General features: G+C 47.0%; 1 protein-coding gene across 1 annotated transcript in view; it reads left to right on the top strand.

Annotated features, from left to right (window-relative positions):
• The window catches only part of CLDN14 (claudin 14), a 17,690-nt gene extending 7,735 nt beyond the window's left edge, over nucleotides 1–9,955 (top strand). Inside the window, exon 2 of the mRNA XM_012811948.2 lies at nucleotides 8,842–9,955. Coding sequence (XP_012667402.1) covers nucleotides 8,918–9,628 — 711 coding nt within the window. The 5' untranslated portion in view covers nucleotides 8,842–8,917 and the 3' untranslated portion in view covers nucleotides 9,629–9,955. The remainder of the gene's footprint in view (nucleotides 1–8,841) is intronic.
• The last annotated feature ends 2,862 nt before the right edge of the window (nucleotides 9,956–12,817 follow it).

The following is a 12,817-nucleotide window of genomic DNA, read 5'->3' on the forward strand; positions in this document are numbered from 1 at the left end:
GGGCTGGATTCGAACCCGACACCTTAGGTGTATGTGGCTGGCGCCTTGGCCACTTGAGCCACAGGCGCCGAGCCTAAATATTAATCTTATCCAAAAACTAAAACCTCACAGAAACACAAAGAATAATGTTTGACTACTCATTATCTGGGCACCCGATAGCCCAGCCAACTTGACACAAAATTGACTGTCACGCCTTCCAAATCCAGGTCCTCATATCTCCCATCCTCTTCACTCTCTTAATAAACTGCAACTCCATTCTTCCAGTTGCCCACGACAACAGCCTCAGGCACCTGTCTGTCCTCCCACCAGCTGAAGTATCAGCAAACCCTGTCAGCCTCACCTTCCTCTCCTTGCAGCTGATGTCTTTTCAGCACCCACCTTTATCACTACCAGCCTGGCTGGTCTCCCTGAGTCTTGTACTTGGATGATCACAGGAGCCTCCTATTTGGTCTCCTTGATTCAGCCCAAACTTGACCTTGAACGTATTACTTATCCTCCCTAAGTCCGTTTCCCCATCCATAAATAAGGATGATGGCACACACGCTGAAACCGATTTAAGAATTAAATAAATGCTGGGACTAGCCTGGGCAACATAGTGAGACACTGCATCTGGAAAAACATGAAAAATTGGTGGCATCAATTGGTAGCTCAAGCGGCTAAGGCCCCAGCCACATACACCGGAGCTAGCGAGTTTGAATCCAGCTCGGGCCCACCAAATGACAATGACAACTATAAACAAAAATAGCCAAGCATTGTGGTGGGGGCCTGTAGTCCCAGCTACCTGAGAGGCTAAGGCAAGAGGATCACTCAAGCCCAAGTTTGAGGTTGCTGTGAGCAGTGATGCCACGGCATTATACCCAGGGTGACAGCTTGAGACTCTTGTCTCAAAAAAAAAAAAAAAAAGAAAAAGAAAAATTATCTGGACATGGTGGCACACATCTATAGTCCCTGCTATTCAGGAGGCTGAGGTAGGAGGATCACTTGAGGCCGGGAGTTCAAGGTTATAGTGAGCTATGATTGTGCCTCTGCACTCCACAGCCTGGGTGACAGACCAAGACCCTATCTCTAAAATAAATAAATAGGGCCAGGCACTATGGCTCATGTCTGTAATCCTAGCACTCTGGGAGGCCAAGGCAAGTGGATTGTTTGAGCTCAGGAGTTCAAGACCAGCCTGAGCTAGAGTAAGACCCTGTCTCTAAAAATAGCAGGGCATTGTGGTAAGTGCCTACAATCCCAACTACTTGGGAGGCTGAGGCAAGAGGATCACTTGAGCCCAAGAGTTTGAGGTTACTGTGAGCTGTGACTTCACAGCACTGTACCAAGGGAGACAAAGTCAGACTCTATCTAAAAAATAAATAAATAAATAAATGCCAATTTAAGTACTTCCACATGTTTTGGCATATCACAAATAGTAAATTTTGCAATGGTAGTTTTAACTCTTATCATTAATAATTAACAGCTTTTGATGGGCTTGACAGGCTAAGTTGACAGAGAGTGAGCGTTAAACATCATGTTTTATAGTATTCTGTTTAGCATTAGTAATTTTAGCCTTATGGTTTCCTTCAACACCACATTTTAACCACTGTAATGTAGTCCTAGTTCAAGGCTTGAATAAATAATTTCAGAGGCTGATAACTACTCTTTACAGAATAGTTGTCTTATTCCTAGAGGTTTCCAGCCCATCTGTGACAATGTCCTATTGCTTGTTTTGTTTTGTTTTCTGTTTCAATGTAAGTCCTAACTAAAGAGGCCTCACAGAGCTCTGCTGAATTCCCAAGGTAAAGCCTTAGTGACCTTCTGAGTCACCTTACGCAAACCTGGCCTATACCTCAAACTTGGGTTTTTATGTTTTATGAAACCAAGGCATGTTGATTTAAGAAAACCAGACAACCAACCTGAAAAGCCAACCAGTCTGGGTGCAGCCCAGCCAACTTGCACACATACTAAAGAAATACCATGAGCCCCACAAACTCTTTGTGGGCTAAGTGAACTCACTCGTTTTTTAAATCTGGAGATGCTGAGTTGTTTGATTACAAGTTACTTACTATTTGCTCTTGACTTTTCAAGTCTATAGGGGACTTTCCAGATTCTTCCTTCTTCAGGGGCATGGATCCATGCTCACTGGATTTTGTCCTAGTCTATACATAGGGACATGAAGCTAACCACTACTTTGGTTTGTTGTTTTGTTTTGTTTTTCTTCAGTGACAAATGTGAAGCCACCAGATCATGCTCAATGCCTGTTTGGGAAGGGGAGCCACTCTCATACTCAGACATGATGGGGTTTTTCCTCTAACTCTCTGTACTTCATTCAGCTAGTTTGCTGTAGAAGATTCCTGGTGCTGCCACAAGAAAGTACCACACAATGGGTGGCTTAAAGCAACAGAAATCTATTCTGTCTCAGTCCTAGAGGCCAGAAGTCTGAGACCAAGTTGTTGGCAGTGTCATTCCCTTCTGCGGGCTCTGAGGGAGAATCAGTTCCAGGGCTCTCTCGGACGCTCTGGTGGCCGCTGGCAGTCCTTGGCATTACTTGGCTCCACTCCCTGCCTCCGTCTTCCTGTGGTGACGTCCCTGTATCTCTCTTATAAGGACACTGGTGTCATTAGTTTAGGGGCCCATACTGCTCCAGTGTGACTTCATCTTAACTAATTACATCTGCAATGACCCTATTTCCAAATAAGGTCACATTCTGAGGTCCTGTGGGTCACAACTTCGACGTATCTCTTTTGGGGGACACAATTCAATCCATTGCCTCTCATATACAAAGACATAAAGCCTTCCCACAGAACCCTTAACTATTGATTCGTCATCTAATAATCATTTAAAGTTTTGCAAAATATTCTTATGTCCACTGGGTTTTTTTTTTAACTTTTCTCATATTTTCCTTATATGCAGGTTTTTAGTCATCTGTACCTTGAAAAGGTCCAACATAGCAATTCTAAACATCTATCTTGTCAGGAAAAACTGCCATGAAAAGGCAGCAAAGTATTTTACTAAGTGAAATTCAACCATTTTATTTTAAACTGTTGATCTATTTTGTTGTTAATGAATTCTAATGAAGCTTCATAAAGTGAGAGATAATGCCTCCTGGGAAAGGATTTAGAATTTTTATGGTCATAGTGACCTAAGCTTGTAATTTTCAGTAATCAATAGAGTATTCAATTTTACTGAGCTGAAAATGGACTCAGCAAGCGTTTAACCATACACCATGGTTTTCATTTGTGTTAACACAAAAATTTTTCCCAAACCAGTTCTTATTATAAAAAATAGATTGGTCTTAATTCATCCAAAAGGGAGGGAGGAATTTAATCTCAACCTTGTCAGTCATGTCTGTACGATTTGGGGCAACAGATTTTACATTGGTTTTTCTCAGTAAGGATAGCGAGCACTCATTATCCTGATAGTCAGAAGTTCTACTCATCTGCTTACCCTGTCTCGGCCTTCCCTGGAAAGTCTACATGAAAGGCTGTGTGTGGACGACATAGAACATCCTCATAAATTTAAAATATAGAGGCTGCCAGTCTGAAAAATAACCCAAGGAAAGTTACAAGGAATTTGGAGTAGCAATGAAGGAAACTTCATTTTTAAAGGCAAAGAAACCACAGGACGGCCCATCCTAAAAGCATATCAAATGTTTTTTTTCCAAAGTGTTACTTGATTACTTTTTCATAATTCTTGTACATTAATATTTGTTTAAGAGGATGTGCTAAAATAGCACCTCCAAAGTATACCTAAATCTAGGAAAGAGGTTCACTTGCTTTCTGCAGTAATAAGAAACACAGTTTTCCAGTGTGTCCTTAGGAAATACTAGCTGAAGTTATTTCATTCAGATAGAGCATGAAAAATCGCTTCTCCGCCTTTTGGCTAAGATCAAGGGCAGACATAGCATAAAAGTTACTTTCTTTTATCCTGTTGGGTAGCTTTGCTTATACATCCCATTAGATGAATTCAAATCTTCCTTGAGTCGATTCTTAGCTCCCCAATTCAAACACTTATGAAATAGCTAAACAATAACAGAGAGGCCACTCAGTTGAGGTGACGGGGAGGCCACACAGGTGTTTGAAGCAGTCACTGTGTTAAATTGCTGAACATGAACGTGGAAGCAGCTCTGCATTCTTTCAAGGGCCGATGACTGAGTCCATTTAAAGGTGGCTCTTCATTAAAGGTGGCTCTTCATTTTTCTCTAATAAGCTTACAGGAACCGAATCAAGTTCTAAGCTATCTCTGTCATGGACCCCGTACCACGTCGGGGGCATCTGGGGGCAGTCATGTGTAGGAAGCTTCCACACAGCCCTAAAACCAACCAAACAACGAGGCAGGAAAAGCTGAGGTGAGGCACAAATGGCCAAACCCTCCAATTCTCTGCCAGGACACTGGAGCCCGGTGGTTCTGGGTAAAGAAATTTCTACCACGCCCGGCTTGGGCCCCACCGCCAGCCTGTACCACATCCGCCCGCCTGGGGCTGGCATTTCCTTCCCCAGTGTGGGTGGAAGAGGCCCAGGAGTGCTTTCTTAACATAGGCCGATTTTGCAAAGGGAGAAGTGACAGCTGCAGGTAGCCACGACTGCTGAGGGGCAGGAAGAGCCTGGGATTCCAACATCCCACCAACCCACCCCTGTGCCCCCAAGAAGCCTGGGTGGAAGGGCAGCCAAGTACAGGCCCCAGAGAGTCGGGGAAAGGGCTTCAGAAGACTAACAGGGTGAAGGATGAAACAGACGGGCCCAGGAGGGGATACCAGGGGTCGGGGCAGGCAGATGACACATCCGTCCCTTAGTCCTGGCCTGGCTTCCCTACTGGGTGCCGCTGTTGAAATGATGTTCAATTTGGAGCCAAAACTCCAACGTTGTCACAGCTGGGGTCCAGGCAGGCTGGGAGGTGAGCAAACTGAGGGAACCCCACTGTGTACTGGAGGTTCCTGCCTCTAGTTTTTGTAAAAAAAAACAAAACCAAAGTCTTTAGAAGAAAATGTAGCTCATAGACAACAGAGGAAGAAGAACATAAAAGTGTATACGGAGACAATGAACACCCTCGCCCTGAAACAAGCCAGTTTGAGGTGCTGACAGGGGCTCTGTGGTTTCCACAACAGATTTTCACGGGACTTTACAGACTTATTTACAGATATTATTCTCACAGATTTTCACGGGCCTTTATAGGCCCTGTTGGCTGCTGACCCTCCTGAAAATCAATCAAATTACCTTTTGTTTTTATTTTTTCTTTTTAGCAATGCTGTCTCACCATTGACCTTTCAAGGGACTCTAAGTCCAAGTGATTTTGCCAAAATGATGTGACAGCAAGTTGTTCTTCTCTGGAAAGGGGGGGCAGGAGGATATCTCTAGTTAAATAAGTTTAGCAAATACTGTACACAAGACATTTTCTGGGAGGGTCACCTGGCAGATTTGCTTTGAGAAGCCCTAGAGTCACCCAGCCTTTCTGAAATATATTTAACATTTACATCCTCAACACAAGACATCCTTTGAATTCAGCATTCCAAGAAGTCGTCACTGGGAAACCTGCCCCCAGTCCGGCTCACACGTGCCACGAAGCCGCATGCTGTCCACCTAGGATGGTGCGTTTAGGCTTTGTGCAGCCAAAATGCAAGACCCCACATTTATTCCTGGAACATGCCACCCCGATAGATTCTGCCCCACCGACCCAGCCTGTCGGGGTCTTTTGGAACTTGATGCTTGGAATCATGTTTGTTTTGGACCCGTACCTCCATGTGCGTACACACACCTGCAGGAAAGGGGAATGCTTAGGTGAACGGCAGTCTAGCCCTGCACACGCTGATCCTCCTGGGAGGTCAGGTCTGGGCCAGTTCCTTCCCATACATACAGAGCTGATGGTGGGGCCCTTCCAGAACATCCAAAAAGAGTTTTATATGGCTTCCAGGGAGATGTATTCAGTTGAAGTTGTTTTTCCATCAAATGGCCCCAAAGTACAAAGTGGCTGCTGGGAATTTGAATTACATTACCTAATGCAGGAGCAGCTGCGGTACCCACAGGGGAAAGGAGAAGGGAGCTCATGTCTGGGAGTTGGGGGTTCATTAACACTTCTTAAATTAGCAAATCTTTATATAGCACAAGTTTAAAAATAGCAACCTAATAGTTTCTAAAATTAGCCATCATTGCTCTCCATAAATATTTAGGCCTCCAATAAATTTCTAGTCCACTTGCCTTGCCTACTGGGGTTAAACCAGGCTGAGCTTTTATGCCACATTCTTTAGGATCAGAAGACTTAATTATTGACCTTGACAAGTGAGAGCTGTGAGAAGCCCCAGAATGCACAAAGTAGGAACAGCCGTGGGGATGTCAGGGTGCAGGTGGGGCCGAAAGGGTCTCAGAGGCTCTTCGCTGATCTGGATGCTTAAAGGGGTCAACTGTTCTGATTTACTTTGGACTGTCCTGGTTTTAGCACTGAAATTCCCCTGTCCTGGGGAATCCCTTCAGTCCCCAGGAAACCAAGACAATTGGTTGTCCTGACTACCTAAGACGCTGCAAAAAGATCAAGGCCACTCTTCTGGGACAATTTTTTTTTTTTTTTTTAAAGACAGAGTCTCACTTTGTCACCCAGGCTCGAGTGTGATGGCATCACAGCTCATGGCAACCTCACACTCTTAGACTCAATTGATCCTCTTGCCTCAGCCTCCCACGTAGCTGGGACTACAGGTACTTGCCACAACATTCAGCTAATTTTTCTGTTTTTAGTAGAGATGGAGTCTCACTCTTGTTCAGGCTGGTCTTGACCTCCCGAGCTCAAGCAATCCTCCTACCTTAGCCTCTCAGAGTGCTAAGATTACAGGTGTGAGCCACTGCACCTAGCCTCTTCTGGGACATCTTTGGGGAAAACATTCTGCTCCCCAGAATCTGTCACTGATACAGCCTGAAGCCCTCATACTAACTTCAATCCCATTTATTAATATTTGTGGCAGGTTAACCCTTCAAGATAGGTTAAAAAAAAAAGTAATAATAATATTTGAGGCAGGGCGTATATAAACAAAGAATGAAACCATGGACAGTGCTAGTTGGGCCAGGCACAGAACTGTCACCCTGTACATCCCGGTTTGCCCACACATAAACAGAGATGTTAACAGCCGCTGTTTCATCAAGTTGTTGAAACTGGTTTACATCTAGTAGAGGATTTCTTAACAGCCTAGGATTAAAACTGAGAGGGCTGTGGAACCCCACAGACGGTCCCTGTCACCCAGGAGATGCCCTGCAGCCTCCACTGCTTAAACATAGCACATTCCTCTGCTCTGAGAAAGAAGGAAGAAGCAGGTTTTGCCTACTGAATTCTTTGCTGGTTGAGGGACACTGAAGTGACATCAGCAGCAGAAATGCTTTCCTTTTCTCCCTCCAGAACCAGAAACCACTTTAGGGCATGAATGAAGCCTGGCTCCTGCATTTTAAAAAGTAGTTCAGGCCCAGCACAGTGACTGACACCTGTAATCCTAGCACACTCGGAGGCCAAGGCAGGAAGATCCCTTTGAGCCCAGGAGTTTGAGAGCAGCCTAAGAGCCAGACCCTGTTTCTACAAAACGTAGAAAAATTAGCCAGGCGTCGTGGTGCACTTGGCACTACACAGGTGCTACATGCCCTTACCCCAGGATGTGCTCTGGATTTTGCTATACTTAGAATTTTTTTAAAACCTTTGAAATGAGGTGGCACCTGTGGCTCAGTGAGTAGGGTGCCGTCCCCATATACCGAGGGTGATGGGTTCAAACCTGGCCCCAGCCAAACTGCAACAAAAATAGCCAAGCATTATGACAGGAGCCTATAGTCCCAGCTACTTATGAGGTTGAGGCAAAAGAATCACCTAAACCCAACAGCTGGAGGTTGCTCTGAGCTGTGACGTTACTGTACTCTACCAAGGGTGACAAAGTAAGACTGTCTCCCCACCCCACCCCCCAAAAAACACCTTTGAAATGGCTCCACATTCCCAAATTCTGAAAGCCAGGTAGCAGTCTCTGTTTACAATAAAGCCACCTTCCCAAAGTTCTCGGTCATCACAGCTGGGGTGAATAGGGTGTGAATGGAGGCCTAAGCCAGAGGAGAGGGGTGCTGGCCTCTGGTCCAGGCTGCAGCTCCTAAGGAGCTGGTGGCCTTGGTAATTTCTGTCGCTGGCATCAGCTGGCAATCTGTACATCACACCCAGCTCTACAATTTGAAGGCAGTGCCTGATCTGCTTATGAAGGTAGGCCCCTCCCTCCTCTTTTTTTTTTTTTAGAGACAGAGTCTCATTTTATTGCCCTGGGTAGAGTGCTGTGTCATCACAGCTCACAGCAACCTCCAGCTCCTGGGCTTAGGCGATTCTCTTGCCTCAGCCTCCTGACTCTCCCTCCTTAAGAAGGTGAAGCCATCCTCTTCCAAAAACACCTCATCCCAATGGCAGCCCAAGGCTTCTTTCTAGGTCACAACTGACACACACCTTATCACTTGTCAGTCCCAGGCAAGAAATAGGTTCGTTCCTTGCTGTAACAACTGTTCTTCTGAATACTCACTTGACCAACAACACAAGGACATGAGATTCAAATGCTGGAAGGTAGACCCAGGGCAGAGCGTCCCACAGGGGGCTGGTAAGTGCTGAGAGAATCCAGAAATGGGGGCTCCAGAACGCCCTTCCCTGAGGTTAGACTCCCACGCTCATCCCTTCTGCCTCCAGGGAAATCAGCTGATTCTCCTCGCCCCCCTACCTCCGAGAATTCTCAGGACCGGTTTCTTAGACTATGCTAATTGTCATGCCAATCTCCTAATGAAAATTCGCTGTCGGGGACAGGAATAGTGCATCGGGATAATCTTTAACCCAGTTTCCTTTCTCTCCCCGCCCCCGCCTCCCCGGCTTCATTAGGCCTCCCGCAGGCGCCTGAGGAGCGGGATCCCCGAGGCGCAGGGAGCCACCCGGCTGGCTTAGCAGGTGGCGGGCCATGGCCAGCACGGCCGTGCAGCTGCTGGGCTTCGTGCTCAGCTTCCTGGGCATGGTGGGCACGCTCATCACCACCATCCTGCCGCACTGGCGGCGCACGGCACACGTGGGCACCAACATCCTGACGGCCGTGTCCTACCTGAAGGGACTGTGGATGGAGTGCGTGTGGCACAGCACCGGCATCTACCAGTGCCAGATCTACCGGTCCCTGCTGGCGCTGCCCCGCGACCTGCAGGCGGCGCGCGCGCTCATGGTCATCTCCTGCCTGCTGTCCGGCTTCGCCTGCGCCTCGGCCGTCGTGGGCATGAAGTGCACGCGCTGCGCCAAGGACACGGGCGCCAAGGCCACGTTCGCTGTGCTGGGCGGTGCGCTCTTCATCCTGGCCGGCCTGCTCTGCATGGTGGCCGTCTCCTGGACCACCAACGACGTGGTGCAGAACTTCTACAACCCGCTGCTGCCCAGCGGCATGAAGTTCGAGATCGGCCAGGCGCTGTACCTCGGCTTCATCTCCTCGTCCCTCTCGCTCATCGGCGGCACCTTGCTCTGCCTGTCGTGCCAGGACGAGGCACCCTACAGGCCCTACCAGGCCCAGCCCAGGGCTACCACGACCACCGCACCCGCCTACCGTCCTCCGGCCGCCTACAAGGACAACCGGGCCCCCTCGGCGACCTCGGCTTCGCACAGCGGCTACCGGCTGAACGATTATGTGTGAGTCCTGGCCGCCAGCTGTCCCGACACTGCGCCCCGGGGGACTGTTGACAGGCAGGAGTTCCAGCACAGTTGACTTCGGGGCTATTTTTGCATCCAAGGAAACAAATGTGAACGTGAAGAAATGTTCTCAGAACCCAGGGAAAGAGGGGGAGTAGGAAGAGAGAAAGCTTTATATACCAAAGACACGGAAACAATCTTTTCTGTTTTTGTATTTATTATACGTATTTATGTGGGTGACTTAATAACAGCTCAGTAAGAGGTGGCTTGGGGGGCTGGTTGGCGGGGTTTGTAATACAGGAATAAACTTTCAGATGTGGCTGTTTATGGAGTGGACGGTTTTCGTTTCTGTTTCCAGACTGCTATTCTGGCTTCTGAGGTGCTGGTGGGAATCTCAGTCAGAGCCTGTCTGGGCCCAGGGTTGGGGGCCGGGTAGTGGTTCTGATCACAGTGCCCCCAGTCCTGACACTGGGGGTGTGGCCACCAACATGCGCAGTGGGGATTTTATTGCTCCCAAAGATACTGGAGCTACACCCACAAAAAATTGTTGCTGCAGTGTGGTTTAAACTCTGAGGCAGGGCAGGAGGGAAGGGGCTTCCTTGGGAAAAAAACAGTTGCCGTAAGTCACAAAATAAGAACAATGTCATTCATGTCTTCTCGTGAGTAATAAGTCCCCTCCAGTAAGAAAACACAGAGTCAGAAGAAAAAACAAAGTGAAATGTGCCTGGTGGCTTTCTAGGGATTCACAAGCCCAGTTAGCAGCGCTACACATCCCCAGGCCCTCAGCCAAACTTCACTGGCCTCTTTTCTGGGGTGGCGGGTTCTGCCGCCACCAGGGTAGGTCCTAGTGTCTGCTGCCTGCTCCTTCAGCTGGAAAGAACTGCCACAAGGGCAGGGTGAGTCCACCCTCTAGCTGTGCCCTGCTCACATGGTCAGAGAGCTGGACCTGCTCTCCTGTCCCTGTGAGCTCACTGCCTTGCCCCACCTCCAACAGCACCCTGCTCCTGCCTCCGCCCAACCCTGAAGATCTGAACACGGAAATAAATACCCATCTGTGGAAGGGCTGAGCCTGTGACCTCCACACAGAGCAGCTGTTACATAAACCCCTCTATTCTCAAGCAGCTTAGAGTAGGGTCTCTAGGACCCGGGTTGTCACTGTAGGGAAGGGAGGTGTGGATCTTCTGGGAGGAGTGGGTGGCACACATCTTGGCATTTATCTGACTCCAAAGAAGTTACAGAGGCTGGGATTTGCCATCCTATTTAAGCCAGGCATTGAGATCAGAGAAGTCATCATTTGTTTATGATGACATGAGCAATTCTAATCTATTCTTTAAATTAGAAAAAGGAATAAATATGAATCAATAAAGAAGAGAAATAAAATCTTCTATAAACAGAACAATATTCTGTGAGTTCCTATGGGATGGTCACAATTCAGGATGTGTGTAGTGCAGTTATTCTAGTTAATGGACCTATTACAGATGAAAGAAAAAACTGCTTTTTAAAAACTTTCTCTGACTTCTATCAGTAAAATAAAAGAAACCTCTCTCCGACACTAATAGTGATGATCATTTTCTGAGCACTTACTACGTGCCAGGCATGCTTTTCATTTGCTAATCTGATCCACTGAGATAAATGAGAACCCAATGGAGTAAACACGGGCAGGCCCAGAGTTACAAACATCAGACTTACATACAGCTCACACTCACGAACAGAAGCTGTTACAATAATAAGGTAAATGTACTTGTGCCAACTTACATACAAATTCAACTTAAGAACAAACCTACAGAACCTATCTGGTTTGTAACCTGGGGGCTGTCTGGACTATTCTTCACCTTGTTTTGCAAAGGAGGAAACCAAAGCACAAAGAGCTCAAGTTACTTGTCCAGGATTCCAGAGCAAGTGAGCAAAAGACCCAAGATTCAGACCCAGTCAGGTGAGCAAGAGGCAAACACATTAACTCAAATAGGAGTGTGACCAATAGTCTAATCACAAACAATAGTTATGTCCAGGCTATTTCCAAATAATTAAGGAAATTGTTTCATAAGACTCTTTCTGGAACCATCACACTGCAGAGTTTCTGTTAACTAGGCCCCGGCTAGATTGGATGAAAGGTGATACCAAACCAAGAGGTCCAAGTTTGAATCTCAGTGGGATACAGGAAGTGACACATGATGGCTCCATTCTATAGTGGGCCAGCTAAGACAGGAAGTCGATCCAAATAAACCTTGGTTCTCTCCCCCAGGTAACAGTGTACTAATGCCATTCCCACATTGCCCCTGGCTCACTTGCTCTCACATGTACCAGGAGTCCTCTGAGGCCCTCTTTTGCCATGACAGCCATGAAATAGATTCCTGTTTCTGCCCAAATCATCAGCACTAGGAGTCTTTCTTAACCACAGTTCATGGTCCCCTTTTGGAAGTATGACACGCAATCCTAAATTTCAGAATGAAAAGTAAACAGGAGTCAGACTCATGTTTTCCAGGAAATTGTTACAGGTATAAATTTATAACATGACCCTATGGATTAAGAAATACTTTCTTTGTTTCTCTAAATCAAATCAAATCTGGCCCTGATTCAGAAAGGTATAAAGTCAGGATGAAAAAAATGTGTATCTAAAGTCAGCCCTCTTTTCTGGTCCCTTCCTCCTACATGTGAGAGATCTCAGGGCCCCACACTAAGGGCTGCCCTGGGCTCAGAAGGGGTGGAAGACTGGCCATCAGTACTTGGGGTCAGCCTGAAACCTTCACAGTCCAGGGGCTCCCAGTGCTCCCCATCCATCCCTGTAAATAGACACTAGAATATTCCACCCTATGTAACCCTGGAGGAAAAAACAACCTATTTCCTGATAAGGTTTTGGGGAAGCCAGCTGCTGAGATGGTGCCACTCCCTTCTTAAACTCAACGCACCTAACTGGTTCCCCTCTTGGCCAGCAGGCCCTAGTGCTTTCATGAGTTTAGTCTTTTGAAGTCAAAGGCCTCTGAAATGTCCCAGGATCCTACTTTGTAATGTAGGCCACATGTAATCCACTGTGGCCCTACCTGGAATTATTTTGAAAACTACAGTGCATGCAAAACTTACATAATAATCAATTACTTGATAGTAAGAAGCCAAAGATGGCGCTAGGATATGCACCCTAAAACCCTGGCCCCAAAGCCCCATATTTGGCCATGATGTCATCCTACTTCTCCTTGCC

The sequence above is a fragment of the Otolemur garnettii genome, unplaced genomic scaffold (genome assembly GCF_000181295.1).
Source record: "Otolemur garnettii isolate 467f Iridium unplaced genomic scaffold, OtoGar3 scaffold00180, whole genome shotgun sequence".
Lineage (NCBI taxonomy): Eukaryota > Metazoa > Chordata > Mammalia > Primates > Galagidae > Otolemur > Otolemur garnettii.